Here is a 19466-nt window from a genome sequence, read left to right on the forward strand (position 1 = left end):
AGTATTTTCTTTCTGTCCTTCCTTTTTTAGAAAGTTGATTCATTTATATTGTCTTTGTATTGTTATAAGAGAGGAACTTCACTTACCATGATACCCATCTCCCAGTGAGGATAGCTTTTAACTACAGTCTATTTTTCTAATTTCATCAAGTTGTTTTTAGAATAAAATAATGTTAATCCTTTCCCATGAGAGCATTTGATCGTTTGAGCCCAAGGTCTTGTTAAAAAGCTAAACTAAACAATACAGAGATTATCGTATCCTAATACTAAACACTGTCTCCTAGGACACCATCCTTCCACTTCTGAGCATCACCCAGGGACATATTAGGTGCATAACACAATCTCATGGCCTGAGGCAGCACAACATACAACATGTGATATTCATTCTGCTTTGCTGTGTTTTGTAGCCTGCAGAGTTTGTGTTGATAACAATATGCAAAACACACCAATGACTCATTAATAATCACTAAATTACTCCTGACCTTTCTTTTAGGCACCAAAAGTAAGTCAGAACATAAATCCTAAAAGCATAAAAATCAAATTATGGCTGAATTATGGTTATTTTAAATGTACTTTAAAAGTTTAGGGAATTGTAGGAGAAAGGGTTCAGGGTTAGAGTAAATCGGTGTAAGTCAATTTAATATCTTTTATATTGATAAAAGTGCAGCTGTGTGTATGTTCTAAAAGTAATGTATTCACGTGTAATGTAGTGTAGAAGCCCTGTCTAACACTGCACTACTATGTGCCTTTCCTTATCCCTGAAGGATGAATACCTAGTCAGGCATAACACTAAGACATGAGACAGCTCATGTCTTTCTTCATTATGGTCAGGTGCCCATCCCAGTTCCTTGTTGTTGTTGTTACTTGTTGTGAACCTCATGTTCTGTTTCCTTTGATCATAAGTCCCAGGGAGATAGTGCCAATCTGACAGTTGCAGCATGAGGCAGAGAGCATATATATCATACAGGGCAGCATCTCTCACTTGATGCCAAAGATTATACAGTTATTTGTGCACCACTGGTAGGGGTGGAAGATACAGCAGGTTGATAGAAAGTATTTTAACTACTAGATTGAGCTTATAATAATCAACTTATGTTGGCCAGATACTGTATGTTAAATTTCTTTAAATGTTGTGTTTGTGTCAGGATAAGTTAATGATGTAATGATGCATTCTTCATGCTTTTTCTTAACAAGTTAACTGTTTTTTATTTTATTTGTTTTTTTGGTCATAGTCAAATTTCTATAAGTTTTGCGAAATTTACTATCAGATGTATATAGTTATTTATTTTCCAGAAAGGATGAACCCTTTATGGATGACATTGACATTAACAAAGTTTAGTCTTTCATGGAGAAGAGCTAGGCTCGTCCTCTTTAGTCTTTTGTGGACAGGGATTTTTGTCTATGACTCGTACCAAGATCAATGTGAGATAATTCCTGGCACGATGAGCCTGCCTGCACTGGAAAAAAAGGGGGACATCATATTAGGAGGACTCTTCTCCCTTCATGACATGGTGGTGGAGCCCAGTCTGTCTTTCACTTCTACACCTCCGTCTACCCAGTGCACGAGGTAAGAGTTCTTTAAATATCCTTAACATTGCTGTTTGGAACTTCACATTAAGGATGTTGAAATATAGTGTTACCTGGGAATATTGTTTTTGCTGATTCCGAAGAGCTATAATTAAAAGCATGTACAAATAAAAATAAACTTTTAATGCAAAATATTTTGTTCATTATGGATACAAAATAACTTAAGCTTTACAATTTCCCCCAAACTGCAATACGTTGGAGAATCTTCTCTCACTGAACCAACTGAAAATAAAGTTATTTTAAGAACAATTAACTGTAATTAATGCACACACTGTACCCCCAGCTTTACCTGAAATATTTTATCTACCAAACAAACACAGGTGCAACACATTTATGTAACAAAACAAATGTCAGTTGCTGACATAATTTTCCAGAATGTTTATAAATTGACCAAATAACAGGACACTGATCATTTCCTCTGTTTTAACTTGTTTCCATTATTTTCCTTATAATTAGTGATCCTTTGTGCATACTGAGGCTGCTGGGTTGTGACTAGATTTGACTTCTTGTTAGCTTTAGCTTGTGCCACATTGCCTTTGTTAGAAATCTTTAAAACATACATGTTCAGCTGGGTTAAGATAATTTAAGTGTCACAAGTGTTAGTTGACAGGATTATTTTCATTGTACTCCCCTACCTGTTAGCTTTGGTGAACTTTGTGTCTACTCTCACAGAAAGGAGCTTGTATCCTAGCAACATGGCACCATGTAACAAGTAACTATTTGCTTGCATCACTGTGCATGTGTTGTACATGCATTACGTGAGACTGGTATGCCAGTTACCAGTCCTGACTCAGAACAATGGAAATCATCCAGTTCTAGTCCCTGGCCAGTCAACCCGTGCATCTCAAATGTAAATTTCTTGCTGTTTTCTTCCAGGTTTAATTTTCGGACATTCCGTTGGATGCAAACTATGATCTTTGCCATTGAGGAAATTAACAGAAAGAGCAATCTCCTTCCCAACATCACACTGGGCTATAAGATATATGATTCATGCAGTACACCCCATCAGGCTCTAAAGGCTGTATTAGAGTTAAGGGGTACAGAGAACAATTCAGCAGGAAATACACACCAGCAAGGAGTCTGTCATGAGTCCATACCAGCAGTGATTGGAGATGGGGGCTCTACTCAGTCTCTTGTAGTAGCTCATTTCTTGGGAGTCTTTCATGTGCCACAGGTAGGTTTCTCACAGCTTGTAAAATACTCTGTGATCGACAGTAGTGTGCATTGCTTATTGTCAATTTTTTTGAATTACCACTAGGGTAGGTCAAGCCTGTGAATTAAATCCAACAGACTAATTTCAGAGTCTTTTAAGGTTCAATACCGGTCATAAGGTTTTATTTTACATTGAAATTTATGGGATTTTTTTTTGTTTGTTTTGTTTTTATAGGTTAGCTATTTCTCAAGCTGTGCATGTCTCAGTGACAAAAACAAGTTCCCCGCCTTTTTAAGGACCATGCCCAGTGACTTCTTCCAGGTTCCCTGCAACACTCAAACAAAAATATATTTTGCATTGTTTTTTGTTGTTGTTTTATTTTATATTTGTTTTTTGTTTTGGTTCTCTGTGTTAGTCTTCTTGTTTTTTTTTCTACTGCCAGGTAGATGCACTACTACAACTTGTCAAGCATTTTGGCTGGACTTGGGTGGGTGTGATTGCAGGGGATGATGATTATGGTCGTGGTGGGGCTAATATCTTCGTAAATGAGGTGAGTCAGACAATTACAAATAAAGGTATTCATAATAAAATTGCATTCTTTTCCTTTTCTTTGAGTATCTTACTAAAATAACTATGAAAATGATATTTACTGTTATTTATCTTCTTTATTGCTCTCTTAGGTTACAAAGTTGGGTGCTTGTGTTGCTCTTCATGAAATTATACCTAAGAACAGAGCGCAGAGCACGATATCATCTATTGTTTCCAACATCCAATCATCTGGGGTTTGGGTGATTCTGGTGTTTGCCGTGGAACAAGACGCAGCAGCTCTGTTTGATGAAGTGCTCAGGTTGGATTCTTCCACAAGTCCTCAGTATCATCTGTTTTATTTGCTAACTTTAAGTCTATAATGTTTTTTTATCACTGTAAAAACACAAATCTACATGTTTCATGAATTCAGAATGGAGCTTGCTGGGATACAATGGCTGGCCAGTGAGGCTTGGAGCACAGCTGCCATTCTTTCCACCCCTAGAAAGTACCATCACATTCTCCAGGGTTCGATGGGATTTGCCATTCGGCGAGCAGACATACCTGGATTGCGAGATTTCCTTCTTCGTTTGAATCCCTTAAGCTCAGATGCAAGTAATGATCCCTTCCTGGCACCCTTTTGGGAAGAGGTGTTTCAGTGCAGTCTGGGTGCAGAGGCTGATCAAAAATATAATACTGAGGGTATTCCTCCATGCTCTGGAACAGAAGAGTTGGGGAGCATAGCAAATATCTATTCAGATGTGTCACAGCTAAGGATTTCCTACAATGTCTATAAAGCTGTGTATGCCCTTGCCCATGCAATCAAGGCTATGAGAAGCTGTGTGAAAGGAAAAGGACCATTTCTTCAGCAAGCATGTCCAGATATGGACAGTATAAAGCCATGGCAGGTACTACTTTGTTTAATAATTCATTATAAATTTACAGAAGTCACTTTTACTGATCATATCTACTTTTTTTCTAGCTGCTTCATTATATAAAACAGGTAAAATATTTCAACACTTTTGGTGACGAAACAAAGTTTGATGAGAATGGTGACCCTACAGCCATGTATGACCTTGTTAACTGGCAGCTAAAGCCAAATGGAAAAATGGATTTTGTCACTGTAGGTAAATTTGATGAGACAACTGCAGCTTCACACCATAAACTTCAAATCCAGGAAGAGAACATTTTATGGACTGGTAACCAAACCAAAGTAAGGGTCTCAGCAGAATACAACAACAATTTTCTGAACTGTAATTTGTATATTCAGGTTTTCATTATGTGACCGGTGTAGTTTGTGATTCCACTTTGGCTTAGGTTCCCTTGTCAGTATGCAGCAATGTTTGTCCCCCAGGGACCCGGAAAGCAATCAGACCTAACTTCCCTATCTGCTGCCATGATTGTGTGGTTTGTGCAGCTGGGGAGATTAGCAATCAGACTGGTGAGGAAATGCCATTTGGCCACATTACTGTTTGCAATGTGACTTACCCAGTGCATTTGCTGTGGAAAAGTCACAATATGGCAGTTAAGGCCTTTCTGTCTTTCCTTTAGATGCCATAGAGTGTATCCGATGCCTGCCAGAGTTCTGGTCCAGTGCTGAGAAGACTGCCTGCATCCCCAAACAGATGGAGTTCCTTTCCTTTAGTGACACTATGGGACTCATTCTGATGGTTATTTCCCTCACTGGCATCTTCAGCACCTGCCTTGTGGTCTTTATATTCTACTGTCACAGAAGCACCCCCATTGTTAGGGCTAATAACTCTGAACTGAGCTTCCTGCTACTCTTGTCTTTGACTCTGTGTTTCCTGTGTTCCCTGATCTTCATCAGTCAGCCCTCTAAGTTGTCCTGCCTGCTGCGCCACACAGCATTTGGAATTACCTTTGTCCTCTGTATCTCCTGCATTCTGGGGAAAACCATAGTGGTCCTAATTGCCTTTAAGGCTACACTTCCAGGCAGTCATGTCATAAAATGGTTTGGGCCTTTGCAGCAAAGGATAATCATTACCTGTTGTACACTTGTCCAGGTAAAGAATTTTGACTTTTTATTAAGATCAGAATAATTATGGAGCATTTCTTTAAAAAGTTGAAATACTAAACGTGTACTTTTTTTTTTTTTTTAAATAAAGGTAATCATCTGTACAGTATGGCTGGTTGTTGCTCCCCCAATGCCACAAAAACTAATGCCACGTGATAGCCCTATTGTCATTCTTCTCTGTGACAAAGGTTCCCATCTAGCATATGCTCTGGTCCTGGGCTACATTGGCCTGCTGGCTTTCCTCTGTCTTGTCTTGGCTTTTCTGGCCAGGAAACTTCCGGACAATTTCAATGAGGCCAGAATCATCACATTCAGTATGATAATTTTTTGTGCTGTGTGGATAGCGTTTATTCCTGCCTACATCAGCTCTCCTGGAAAGTACTCCACAGTCACAGAGGTGTTTGCTATCTTGGCCTCAAGTTATGGATTGCTGGGCTGCATCTTTGCCCCCAAGTGCTACATAGTTCTACTAAGGCCGGAAAAGAACACAAGGAAACATCTCATGTTCAAAACATCCACATCCAAAAGATTTTAGAACATTGTATTAATTTTATTTCTGAACTTACAGTCACTCGCTATTTTTCACATAGTTTAAACTAATTAATCAGCAAACAGTTGTGTGTATTTGATTGGTAAATAAATGCAAGTGGTGGCATCAGTGTTTTGCCACCAGATGGTGGTAGTGTGCTGTCAATTGACTCTTCTGCTGTTTATCATATCAGGAAATGTCAGATACCTTTATTCTTTCTAAGAACTTTTCCAAGTGTCTCAGTGTGTCTGTCTCACTCACACACACACACACACACACACACACCATCCATCATCAGAACACCGCCAAAATAATGGACACAAATCATGGTCATCCAGTCAGTGCTGACTACATGGGTTTTACGTGTTCATTATCCTGTTAACTGAATGCATGAACACTATTTTTTCTTCTTCTTCTTTTTCTTTACAATCCCACAGTTGTATTTTTCAGGCTACACACTTCTTTGACATCTTCAGTGGAAATTTGAAGGACAAGTCATTGCCAGACATGAATGGGTTTCGGCAATGGTGTCCATGCTGATTTGACCTGAGATAGAATGATGAGGCCCAGGGTTTCTGAGGTATGCTCTCTAGAAATCCCAGCTGTCATTTGTTAATTAAATCCTACGCCTGGGGCCTTTACATTTAAACATCACGCTTGGCTGTTCCTTACAATAACAAACTAAAGCATTAGACATTTTCCTGGCTTACCCAGCTGCTCTCAAGCTAACATTGATTATCCAACACTGATTGATCTGTTGTTCCTCCCAAGGCAGAGGAATACTTTGGGAAATGGAGAAATGGTGGGCCTCTATCAATCATTTGAGATAGACAGGGAAAACAAGTGAGTGGGAGTGGCACATAGACAAAAGTGCCTCACTGATTTACATTTATTAACTATTTTTTAATCTACAGCCTGTTTACACTCAGCCTTTGTATCTTCTCTGTATGCAAATTCCAATACAACTCCTATTTCTCTTCAAAGTGCACTGCCTGCCTGATTAATTTCAGAGTAATCATTTAGATCATAACTGTGTTCGCTAGATGTAATTGAAGAAACCAGAATAAACAATCTCCATTGGAGGGTTAAGTAATTAATTTGGTTTAAAAGGAGAAAACTTCAATAAAATGAATGGTCTTTAAATATACAGACATACAGAATTAATTTGAAGTGTGGCTTGGCGTTAAAAATATAAGTGACTGTGAAGAATGCACACATCCAGGATTCGAGTAAATCCATTAAAAAAAAATACTGACTGAGAGCCCAGTGGAACAACACAGGTTTTGCTGACAAAATGTTAGGGTGAGAGCATGAATTCTTCGTACATACAGCTATTTTCTATGTACAGCTATTTACTCTCATCATTTATCACTCTTTGTTTTTTGGGGGGGTTTTGTTATGTGGTAAATGCAGATTAAATGTTTATCAGATTACCCAAGAGCTTACATCAGTGACAGAGATTAGAATAATTAATAGTAAGATTGTATCATTATTATGAAGTGGTTAAAATAAGATATACAGTAAGTATTAGAAATGACTGAACTTGAGATAAATGTATGACTAAATTCACTATAAATTCCAGCAGCCCTACATTAAGTAACAGCATGATGCTGCGGTTCGTTACATTATACTTTAAGGGAGCTGTTTGTAAAGTTGGGTAAATACTCTGTTACTATGTCAAAAAGCTGGAACTGTTGAGAATCTGACTTTGTTGATTAATACTCAGCAAACTTTTACTTAAAGGGTTGTAAGCAATAAAAGCAGCAATCAGCCTTTAGTCTCACAGACTCCATTAAGACAAGCCATCAAAGCAACATATTTGGCAGAGATGAAAAAAAATGTCATATCTCTTTCCTGGATTGCTCGAAGGGAAATGTTCTACAAAATTCAGACATTATATGGATAATAAAAAAGAACAGATTAACAGAAGAAAAAGTTAATCACAACAAACCCCTTGCCTGCATTTGAGGAAGTGCAAATCACTGGATATTTGTGTAAAACTATATTTTTAAAAGATAAAAGCTTCTGAGAGTCATTTTGTGTAGATGCAGGTCTGTTGCATTTTATTGTTAGGTGCAGTCTTTCTATTATCCACTTTTTTTCAAATGCGCCATTGTTACCAATGACATCAAAGGACACGATGTATTGATGTAATGTATATGAAAAACTATTTTAAGGAAGTAGGTAAGGAAGGTAAGTCTATATATTTGTCACACTGTATAACCATCATGCACCATGACCTGAAATCTATTTTTGTGACGATGGTCTTTCTTTTGCTATATTCCCAAAGCTTTCTGTAGTTCTCTGCTCCTCACACCAACTCTTTTGAGGTTGCTTTTTCTTTCTTTTACCTATTATGTAGTAAGAGAAATAGTCACATGGGAGATGGGCACCATAGTAACTGCAGCAGAAACTAATGGTCTCTTCCATAATAGCACCATTCACTGGAGCCCACATCGTTGCCTCCATTATATAGGACACCAAATGATTAGAGGGTTTTAGAAAAAATCCTCTGAAATTGAAGAAGCAAGTGTGATGATGTCTTTTTTTTTGATATAGTATGAGTCACCATGTTAATCTAATTAGGTACCAGATTCATTTTTGGAGCGGTTCAAAATGGGAGGACAGATAAGAAATGTGTTGACAGAATGAACACGAGAGACAGCAATACAGTTTCTCACACTGAATAATATGTGAGAGAGCAAACAATTCTCACAATGTGCAGCACACTCGCACGTGAGCTCTGATGAATGTTTATTGGACTGTCATATGAGTAGCACCAAATGAGCTCATGAGCTGATAGTATGATAAAATTTCTGTTCTATTTATGCAGAAATGCATACACATCCTTAGAGTAAGGTAAGCTGAAAATGGACAGTTCAATCTCATTTTATCTGACCATTAGGGAATGGTGTCATGATAAATACATCGCATTTTGTAAAGGGTCAGTACTTGGTCAGATTTTGCTTCACTTTCATTTTAAGTCTGTTATGTTCTTTCCTATCGATCAATGTGTCATGCTATTAGGACATCAAGATTTATTCTTGTTTGTTGGATTGATTCCTAGTTTTGTTTGTTTTTTTTGTAAGTGTATGTGTGTTTTGTCTCAGGCATCAGAAGAAGAATAAAAAAGACTTTGGTGCAATACAGATCAGAGTGCCTTAACTTCAGTACAGTGCAAATACCTTCTTTACGCAAGTATCAGTTCCAGGAAAACTAATGTACTGCTGGCACAAAGGCCACTCGGGCATTACAGAAGATCAGCATACTGAAGGTGATTAGTTTGGCTTCATTAAAATCAGGACATTTGTTGGCTAGAAGGCCAGGAGGAGGCAGACAAAGGCCAGTAGACCAATGTAGCCCAAAACTGGTGAGAGGCACTATACTGACCCCACTGCACATTCAGTAATGATCTTGGTTCCCTATTGTCCATGATGTCTGTTTCTGCTGGCTGACGAGCAGGCAAGGTCAGCCACAGTGCACAGATCAGTGCCTGTAAAAATAAGGTTGACTCAGGAAATGAAAAGGGAAATATGTTTAGAATACAAATCATATTAGGAAATTCAAATTGTGAATATAAAGCAGTTTGCAATGCACAGGGCTTTGAACAAGACTAAATCTCTGTTGCTTGTCCTCATATGGGCACTAGTATGAAAAGTACGCCAATCACTACAGACCTAAAGAAGTGCTATGTTTTAAACATAGGATCACCTCTACAGAGGGCAAATTCCCAACTTCTGCTGACAACACATCAGGTTCTCCTGTGGTACCACAGAATGAAAAGCCACCAGGACCACCGAAGCTCAACTCAGCAGGCAGCAGATAGACAACATAAATCAGACTGCAACTAATATCTGGCCACAATAGACCAAAATGCAGGCTCCCCAAAGAAAACCTCCTCGGAAAAGAAGCAAATTCAGTGAAAGCAGGAGCATGAAGTTCATTTCTGGGTGATTAGCTCACACCTCAAATCAAGGGAGATTTTTTTTTTTAATTTTAAGACTTTATGAATGACAAAACTGCATTATGATTATATAATAATTATATTTTTTGGCATGGTAAAAAAAAAAGATGCCGTTCTTTCAAAAATGTAATTTAATACCTGTGGTGGTGCTACACTTTTCTGGCACATCTTTTCCTGAATTGGTTATTTATACTAACAACACACACCTATGGCAATCTCTGCTCATTTGTCAGTGCAGCCTAAGCTGTGACAGTCGAATGAATGATGGTGTCACGGTTTGCCAGGGCAAGCCGTGTGGAATATTTAGGACCAGGACGCGGCAGCTCTGGTGCAGGTGAGTATTTATTAACAAAGGAAAAAACAAACAACAAAGGCACTGGGAACATGAAACTGGAACCTAAACTGGATAAAACTAACAAAACAAACCAGAAACGAAGATGCAGGGAGGTCCGGGGAAATACACATGGAGAGATGCAGGGAGACCGAGGGGAAACAACACAGACGAACCAGCAACTACTATGACAGAAGACACAACTTAAATACACTCAGAGAACACAGGGAGATTACACACAGGTGGGGAACACAGCTGGGAGTGATTAACGTGACGAGACTAGGGAGGCAAACTGAAAACACTCACATAAGACGCAGACCTTCACAATAAAACAGGAACTACGCATGAAAGGACACAAACTCAGAAACGCGGACTAAATACAAGAACACACGGCAGAACAGAGTAAACACTAAACAGAGGAAGAACAGAAAACACCAAACACTGGGTCAAAAGGACCCAGGATCATGACAGATGGTGTTTTTTTGGAGAAAAAAAAATTATCTGTGAAAACACAAAGAGAAAGGCAGCACACAAGAGAGATCGATAACAGTTATGTTTAGGCTTTTCCTTATGTTAAGTAACAAAACCTAATGACTCATAAAATGCAGAAAGACGAGAACAATTGGAGGTTATGACAAGGGGGAGGAGTAGCACTATTATAGTAATGACTTACACGATGTAGGGAAACCGCATGTACAGGACATTTCCCTAAAGTTTCCTTTAATTTTCTATTCCGTGAACTTTAAAGAAAATATTTCAATAAAAAAAAATTGCTTCTCATTAAGATTTTAAAGGCCTAAATAATTAACAGTTATCGTGGAGCTACATGAAATTATTATATTAAAATACCTTATGGTTCCACATTTCACCTTAATATTAATATGACAACTTGAAGGCGTTTTGAAGTGTGAAATTTAGTTTTTACTGATACATAAAATGAATGGAAAACTTTTTTAAAGAAAGGCTACGGATATGGGTTGGTCTATAGCACAAGACACACATTATTTATGTATTTCATTTATCTTAAATGCATGTGAAGAAGAGCTATTTTCCAGTTATTATTATGTATTTATTCAAACACTATTTCAGTATAATGAATCCTGAAAAGTACCTTTTTCTCTCTCAGCACAAGGCCAGCAGTCAAGGAAACATGTAAGTCTCCATTTCAGCACTGCTCTCCTTGAACCAGGAGGACAAGGACTACCACATATACACCCAGGCACCCAGGACCAGTTAGCATGGTAATATTACATCAGACTCTGAGAATTCAAAAGAAGTCACATTCAGACTTTAGAACAAGATTCTGAGTGCGTAAAAGAGATTTAGGGGGGAAAGTCAACTTTTCTCACTTTATGGGAATTGCTTCCTTACAACCATTCAGTCAGTGTCAATGTGTAACTGATGCTCGCATCACAAGATGACCAACAGTGTCAAACTATTGTTTCATATCCTGCCAGAGACCATTCAATGTCATATGAGACTGTCCAGAGGTCAGGTTCAGTTTGTACCTGTAAATGAAATTCTACAATCTTGAGAAGGCACAGATGTTATCAGTTTTAGAAGTGAAAAGAGCCAATCCTGTCCTGTCTCAGATAGCACTATCTGCAAGAAGTGGCACGATATTTTTAAGAGACTAGTTGAACCCCACTGTAGTCATGCAGTCATGAATGTCTTTTTGACCTTCAAAGGCATGTGCATCTTTTATTTCATTGCTTTTGAAATTCTTAGCTGAGGCACATTTGTGTACACATGCATTTCAATGCCTAAATGTCTCTCCTTGCAAATAATGAAAATAGTACAATCCCTGAAAAAAGATAGGACACTGTGCCAAATGTTAACAGAAATGTAATTAAGAACAGAATGCAATGATTTGCAAATCACAGATTTTATTTACAATAAAACATAGAAATCACAACCCAGAGTCATATTGAATTTGATGGCATTAACACATCACAAAATCTGTAATAAAGCCATATTTACTACTGTGTAGCATTAATTTTTCTTTTAGCAAAAGGCTGTTTATGTCTGAGAACTATGGAGAGCAGTTACTGTTACTTTTGTCCTATTCTTGTCTGATCAAGGCTTCTAGCTTTTTCGACAGTCCTGGCCGTTCTTTGTTGTATTTTTTTTGTTTCATGATTTGTCAGCACATCACAGGCAGCATGGTGGAACAGTGGTTAGCACTGTTGCCTCACAGCAAGAAGGTCCTGATTTTTGTTTTCACCACCTGGCTGTGTGGAGTTTACATGTTCTACCTGTGCTTGTCTCCGGGTACTCCAGCTTCCTCCCACAGTCCAAAGATGCAGTTAATAGGGTCAGGTTAACTGGTAATTCTGCCCATAGGTGTGATTATGAGTGCAAAAGGTTGTCTGTCTCTCTGTGTTAGGCTCCACTCCCCACCCCCCGCCACAAGTGATAAGTGGAATAGAATGGATAGATGGATGGATGGATGGATGGATGGATGGAAGCCTATGTTACTCTTAGCTTTCAGCAATGCTTTGCATTACCACCTTTGGTTAGTCCTTTGAATAAAAACGGGAACTGGAGGCTTTAAGAATACAGAGGAGGAACTCATAGAACTACTTTAATAAGGAGGCATTGCTTTGAGTTTGTTTGCAACCCCCTGAATCCTAAATCTGCCAGAATCATCATATGCATACAGCAATTCCACCCAAGTCCATCCCATCAAGGGCAGCAGCTCAACTATGGCTCATGCTTGTGCAGCATCACTGGGCAATGAAGGCTAGGTAGCTCATCTGTGAAGAATAGCAGTGGTTAGAGTGACAGATGATAGAAAGAGACAGAAAGACAGTTTAAAAAGACAGAGACAGTGAGTATGAAAAAATGGAAATTGACACATCAGTTGAGTTATAAAATATGAGTAATCCTAGAGAAAGACTTCATTTTTGAGGCCACTGCTTTTGTCAAAGGCAATTGTGGGAGCATGTCTAATACCTAACAGTGATGCCTTTGATTTGTGGGAAATTAAGAGCGGTCAGAGGAAAGCCATATGAAAACTGGGGAAACTTGAAAGTTGAACATATAGAGCCTGCAAGCTTGTTATTGAGGTAGCAGTGCAACACAGTGTAATTCAAACACAAATGTGTAACACTTCATTACCAGTATGAGCAACAAAGTAACAAAACAGTCAGTGTGTTGACAGCAATATTGTCGCTGACTTGCAATTGAAGTGTTGCTCTGACCCATGTGGACATTATCCAGGGGCTTGTGTCTATCTGCAAACTTGGAAGCATGATTGTTTGACCTTTCATCACTTCTACAGTGGAACGTTTGGCGCATAAACTTAATCTCTAGTTACCATAGACATGGCTGCTAACAGAGTGGTGGCCTTTGCTAGGCAACTCTCAGCTTTCAGACAGTCAAGGGTGACGCTGAACAGGAGGTCTGAGTTACTGTTCATTTCCTCCACTGCGAAGGTCGTATCCCCAAGGTGTTGACAAGCTGACTGGTTAAAACTGCTACATGAGTCACACAGGAAAATAACACCAAGAAAGATCAACATCAGAAATAAAGCCATACAATGAAAAATGCTTAGTTAGCTAATATTAAGGAAAAGAAAACATTACATCCTTTAAAGTCCAACGTTTTAGGGGAAGCACTAGCTTTCTCAGTCTGAAATTCCAGCTCAGGCTGTGCTGCTCCCACATGAACACAGATGAGGCCATCAATCAATATACCCTACCTGATAAACACTACCTGGAATATATTTTACCACTGGCAAGAGTTCCTACTTCTCTCCATAAAGGTTATTGTCAGCAAAGCAGCCATGGAGCTGAAATGCATATTGGATAGAAAAAAGTGCAGTAAGACAAATTCAAAGAATATCCAAAGTTGATTAGTTAGTACAACAGATATGCGCATGAAAATACTTCACATAAATCCTCTAATAACAAATCAACAATACAAATGAACAGTTACTTTGAGCAACAGTGGTTTCAAGTAATTTTTGTCACACTAAAGGAAAGAGGAGGAAAACAATGTAGCTAATATATAAGAATCACTGCAGCAAGGATGGGAAGTCTGATCAAGGCTTAGCAGGAGGAGAAAGAGATTACAGGCTAATTTGGAGTTAACACAGGAATGGCGTAACACCCAGGTGTGCACATTCAGATCACCAGGGAAAGAGGTTTTAAAATATAGATGCTATATTTACATTTCGCCTCAAAGTAAGTTGTTGCAGCAATGGTGTAAAATCATTGGAAACAGCTGTGTCAATTTCATCAACACCCACACTTTGCACTGACAGCAGACGTTGGGCACTTTCATGTAATCTTGCAATCAGCCTAACCTCATACTTTTCAGATCTCAGCATACAGACTCTGGGCCATATGTTAGCAGGTGAGGGTGCTGGATCTACAATTAGAAGGGGGGACTAAAGGGGTATTAACAATGAAAGGGCTTAGCCAGAGAAAAAGAGCTGTCATTTTCAGAAGGACAGCCTGTCAGTTGCAAGTGCTCATTCAATTACACCATGAGTGCCGTCTCTTTTGCGTTCTCGTTTTCTTCCCTTCCTCTGAATCTTCCTGTGCCCTCTGCTTTCCAGGGCACATGATCTCACTTTTCCTCTGCTCTCCTCCTTCATCCTTTGTTGGTTCTTAAAAGGTCTCCAGTAATTACTGCTCCTCTCCTCCACTCCTCTCTCCTTCTCTCATCGACACGCCTATTTCTATCAACGTACAAAACAAAATCTGTTTCCACATCAGTTGGCATATTGCATCCAATGTGATTATTGTGCAGAAAACACAAAGTGTGGAAATGACTGACTGTGGTTTTACTGACAAGTAACCTGCCCAGACTCTGGGGAGCCACAGCTCCTGGTCAAGAAATAGTCCTGCACACTCCAAACCTTTTTTTTTTTAAATATATTTACACACGGTTTGTAAGAATTAAATTGATTTTAATATTTAAATATTAATAATCAGTTTCTTGTGTGTTTTGGCTAATCTGTGTAGAAAAAAAAACAGACAGGTCAAAATCCACAAAAGAAACCGTTCAGAAAAATGCATTTTATCTCGCGTTGCTCTAATATTGACCCAGAGTATTGAGCTGCTGGAGAGTCAGAATGCACTCTAGAGACAACATTGCCAGCCCCAGCTGTAACAGTTTCTCCCGGGAGGATAAGAGAAGAGAAGCCCAGGGCCCACCACAGCTGGGACTTGGTCCATAGAGAAAACAATATGACAGCCACTGCATCACTTCCAAAAAAGTAAAAAAATAAAAATAAAGGAAAATTTAAATGTTCTGTCGGTAATATAAAGTGTATTGTGAATGTTGGGTAGAGGAGAACAGGCTAAAATCAAATGGGACTGAAGAAGGGCTAAAGATGGATTGTATTCCAACTCCACCAGATTTGTTTCACCCTGCTCTGCCGGATGCCAACATCAAGCCCTCACAGCAAGGAGGCTGGTTTTGCACACATCACAACAAAAAGATTAGAACAGAGAGAAGTGCCATGTCCAGGCGAGGTAAGACACACACGTACTACCCAGAACTGAGACACAACATTGGGTGGGTGGGGGGGCGGGGGCGGGCTCCGTTTAATAAATTTTTCCTCAACCACTCATCACATTGATATTGTTTCTCTATTTGTCTCTAGTTGTGGGTCCAACAGATTCATCCTACAAACTATTCCCTGTTCTGTTGATCGTAGGATGGATTGTCGGTTGCATAGCTGTTGTCTACTTCGTCTTCATTTTTGCTTGGGTATCTGATTTCTCTTTAAAATGTATGACATGCTTAAATGTAATACAGCAATATTGTATGTATTTATAGATGTTTTTAAATGTGAATACTTTTGAATAAGTTGTGAATGCCAGTGGCTTGTCAGTCAGTCTGACTTTCAGCCCACCACTCTGACTCAGACTGAACTATCTCAAAAAATATTTGATAGGGGCTTTGCATAGACCTGCAAGCCCCAAGACAATGATTTGCTGTGACTTAGCTGATCCCCTGATTTTCCCTTTTAGCGCCACCACAAGGTCATGGTTTCAGTTAAAAACAGAAATGGTTGGATGGACTTAAAATTTAGAAAATTTAAGACAGACATGGATGGCTCTATCTGGGTGAAATATTTTATCCTTGGCAACCACTTAATATTTCACATTTCATCAGATCAAGATGACGTGTATCCACAAGAGGAAAAGTACCTCAAAGAAAAATAGTGAATAGAGATTATGTTTCAAAACCTACAAGCCAGCCTGAATTCTCATCCTGTGTGTTGTCTAAGGAGCTTGGAAAGAAAAGCGTCTGGACTTCTTTGAGTTGCTTGAAGACGTTTTACCTCTCATCCGAGAAGCTTCTTCAGTTCTAAGGTCAAATGGTGGGGAGTCCCAGATTTAAACCCAGTGGGAGTTTCCCCCCAAAGAGGGACAAAAGGACCCCCTGATGATCCTCTAATCACATGAGCCAAGGTGTGAAAGCGGGTGTGGGTCACAATCAGCCAGGGTTTCGGGTGAGCTCATTGTGAAACCTGGCCCCACCCTATCATGTGATTTCCTGAGATCAGATGGCCCAGGATGTGAGTGGGCGTTAAGGCATCTGGGGAGGGAACTGAAAACTGGATTATAGATGGCAGACAGTTGGTGTCGTAAACCACCGCCTCTGTTCAAAGATGTTCGCTCACAGTGGACGTAAATGGCTTCTTTCACTCCTCTACACTACAATAGGTGACACGGGGGAGCCCATGAAAGACAGACGCAACAACATTGTCATCCCCTATGTAGCCGGTGTATCAGAGAAACTCAGGAGAGTTTTCTCCAAGCACAACATCCCAGTGTACTTCAGACGCAGCAACACACTCAGACAGAAACTGGTCCACCCGAAAGACAAAACTCCTAAACACAAACTTAACAATGTGGTGTATGCTGTACAGTGCAGCGAGGAATGCCCAGACCTCTACATCGGAGAGACCAAACAGCCACTTCACAAGCGCATGGCCCAACATAGGAGAGCCACCTCCACAGGACAAGACTCAGCAGTTCATCTGCATCTAAAGGACAAAGGTCACTCTTTCGAGGATGCCAATGTTCACATTTTGGACAGAGAGGACAGATGGTTTGAAAGAGGAGTGAAAGAAGCCATTTACGTCCACTGTGAGTGACCATCTTTGAACAGAGGCGGTGGCTTACGACACCAACTGTCTGCCATCTATAATCCAGTTTTGAGATCCCTTCCCAGACGTCTTAACGCCCACTCACATCCTGGGCCATCTGATCTCAGGAAATCACATGATAGGGTGGGGCCGGGTTTTACAATGAGCTCACCCGAAACCCTGGCTGATTGTGACCCACACCCGCTTTCACACCTTGGCTCATGTGATTAGGTAGAGGATCATCAGGGGGTCCCTTTGTCCCTCTTTGGGGGGAAACTCCCACTGGGTTTAAATCTGGGACTCTCCACCATTTGACCCTTAGACCTGAAGAAGCTTCTCGGATGAGAGGTGAAACGTCTTCAAGCAACTCACAGAAGTCCAGACGCTTTTCTTTGCAAGCTCCTTTGACTACGATGACCTGGATGACTGAGAACCGTCACAGACATCCTGTGTGTTTGTTTTACTAATGCATTTTGATTTTCTTTGTTTGGCAGAAAAGTGGTATGTGAGGAAGAAATTCAATTCATCACAGAAAATAACTTCTCCTTCCAGAGGACACGGGGAAGAAAAGATCATCTGTACGCTTCGATATTAATTTTCTATCAGATACGGTCTGGACAGACAAGAAAATGTTTGTATGAAATTAGGGAACGGTTCCTTACTGTGATTGTTTGATAATAATGTTCACATGAATAATTCTCTGTCCTGTCATATATATATTTTTTTCAAATAAACACATTTCTGCAATTATCTCCCCTTCAATTGCAGTATTTATATTATACTGTAATCACTACAACATGAATTAAAACACTTTCAGGCATCTGGGATTGAAATCCATTAACTCCACAATCAAGTAGATATCCTATTGAAAACACTTGCTGTTTTTTGTCAGATAGTGTTAAATGTGAAACATTTGCATATTTAGGCTGCTGAACTTCACTTTGTAAACCATTTCAACTCTAAAAAGAATAATGCTTCATGTTAAAAAAAACAAAACCGAAAAAAAAAACAGGAATATACTGTATTGTCAGTGTCACATAGCCACATTACTGGGACATGCCAAGTTCTGCTCAATTATGGTCTACAGTGAATGTATATAGTTGGGTGTAATTTCTGCTAAAGTGATGCACCTCATTTGGTGCTTGTTCCAAAAAGTTGTCTGTGTGTGCATGTGCACGTGAGCCCTCTCTGTATATTCCTGTCATACAGCTGTGCATCAAAATTCTTTCTTAGTCTTAGGACTAGCAATATTGTTACCATGGCTACCACAAGTCTCTTTTTTTTTAGCAGTCCCGCACTCTCAATGGCTGTGAAACCATAACTCTTGAGAGATTAGACACCCGAGGAGTAGTTTTTGTTCATAATTTGTTCTAAGAAATGTAAGCACCTGATGAACTGTTGCACACTACTGAATTCAGGCTGAATTTACTGTAGCACGTCAGGAAATGTTTGAAGCCAGTATTTGGACTTCAGCTATGAGCGATCAAACATCTTAGCTCATAAGTTAAAATTACCAAACTCTGCAATGGCGCTGTCAGCTTAAAGAGGCATTTTAAAGACTGCATTTAATAAGAGGCTATTACACTGTCTGGTTTTTTACTGCAAGTTGTGTCACATCCACTTTCCAGTAAGCAAGAGGTGTAAGCCTTATAATCGGGCACAGGCCAAATAAGCCTGTACATTGAGTGTCATGTTCAATATGTGCACCAGATGCAAACATCAGTCTAAAGGGTAATGAGGTTGAGATGGAAACTTTGTGTACCACAACACCGTAATAGCAGAAACACATGTAAATTATAGTGACTCGCACACACATCTTCATGCTGACAAACATGCAAACACATGCAATTACTCTGCATCCTACTTATACACATATAACCTTTCATTAAATACGCATACAATGCTTTGTAGTAATTTAATACCGTCAGGTTGCTCGTAACAGATATTTTGCAGAATAATCATGCTTTATGCTGTTAACGCACCCACTGTGCTCACTTCACAGCAAACCTGCCTTACACCACCTCACATCGAGATACGCATTCTTCACAAAACTTGCAGCCAGCCTCACTTTGGCATGCCTTCCCACTAATAGATCACTTTACAGGTACGCCACATGGTGCTGTGCAAAAACATGTCTTCCAGGTGTGGTACATTAACTCTAAATTAATTCTATGTGTCTACACTTGACATTACACAATTATCACCTTGTTGTTTTGCCCTTGTTTAGTAGAA

General features: G+C 39.4%; 1 protein-coding gene across 1 annotated transcript; it reads left to right on the forward strand.

The window, feature by feature from the left end:
- Positions 1-1297: 1297 nt before the first annotated feature.
- On the forward strand, positions 1298-5834 carry LOC146373652 (extracellular calcium-sensing receptor-like). The gene is made up of 10 exons (XM_084950130.1): positions 1298-1566; positions 2463-2760; positions 2974-3060; positions 3182-3289; positions 3420-3586; positions 3698-4172; positions 4247-4477; positions 4582-4705; positions 4816-5288; positions 5391-5834. Exons 1-10 carry the CDS (start codon positions 1298-1300, stop codon positions 5832-5834), a joined length of 2676 nt encoding a protein of 891 aa, XP_084806256.1.
- Positions 5835-19466: the final 13632 nt, after the last annotated feature.

This window comes from Perissodus microlepis, chromosome 14 (assembly GCF_051167445.1).
Source record: "Perissodus microlepis isolate ML-2025 ecotype Zambia chromosome 14, ASM5116744v1, whole genome shotgun sequence".
Classification (NCBI taxonomy): Eukaryota; Metazoa; Chordata; class Actinopteri; order Cichliformes; family Cichlidae; genus Perissodus; species Perissodus microlepis.

Excerpts from the sequence above, each read along its gene's own strand:
- LOC146373652 (XM_084950130.1), top strand. The coding sequence starts at position 1,298 with ATGAACCCTTTATGGATGACATTGACATTAACAAAGTTTAGTCTTTCA. Across the intron at positions 1,567-2,462 it reads CCGTCTACCCAGTGCACGAG|GTTTAATTTTCGGACATTCC; the intron begins GTAAGAGTTCTT and ends GTTTTCTTCCAG. Across the intron at positions 3,290-3,419 it reads CTAATATCTTCGTAAATGAG|GTTACAAAGTTGGGTGCTTG; the intron begins GTGAGTCAGACA and ends TTGCTCTCTTAG.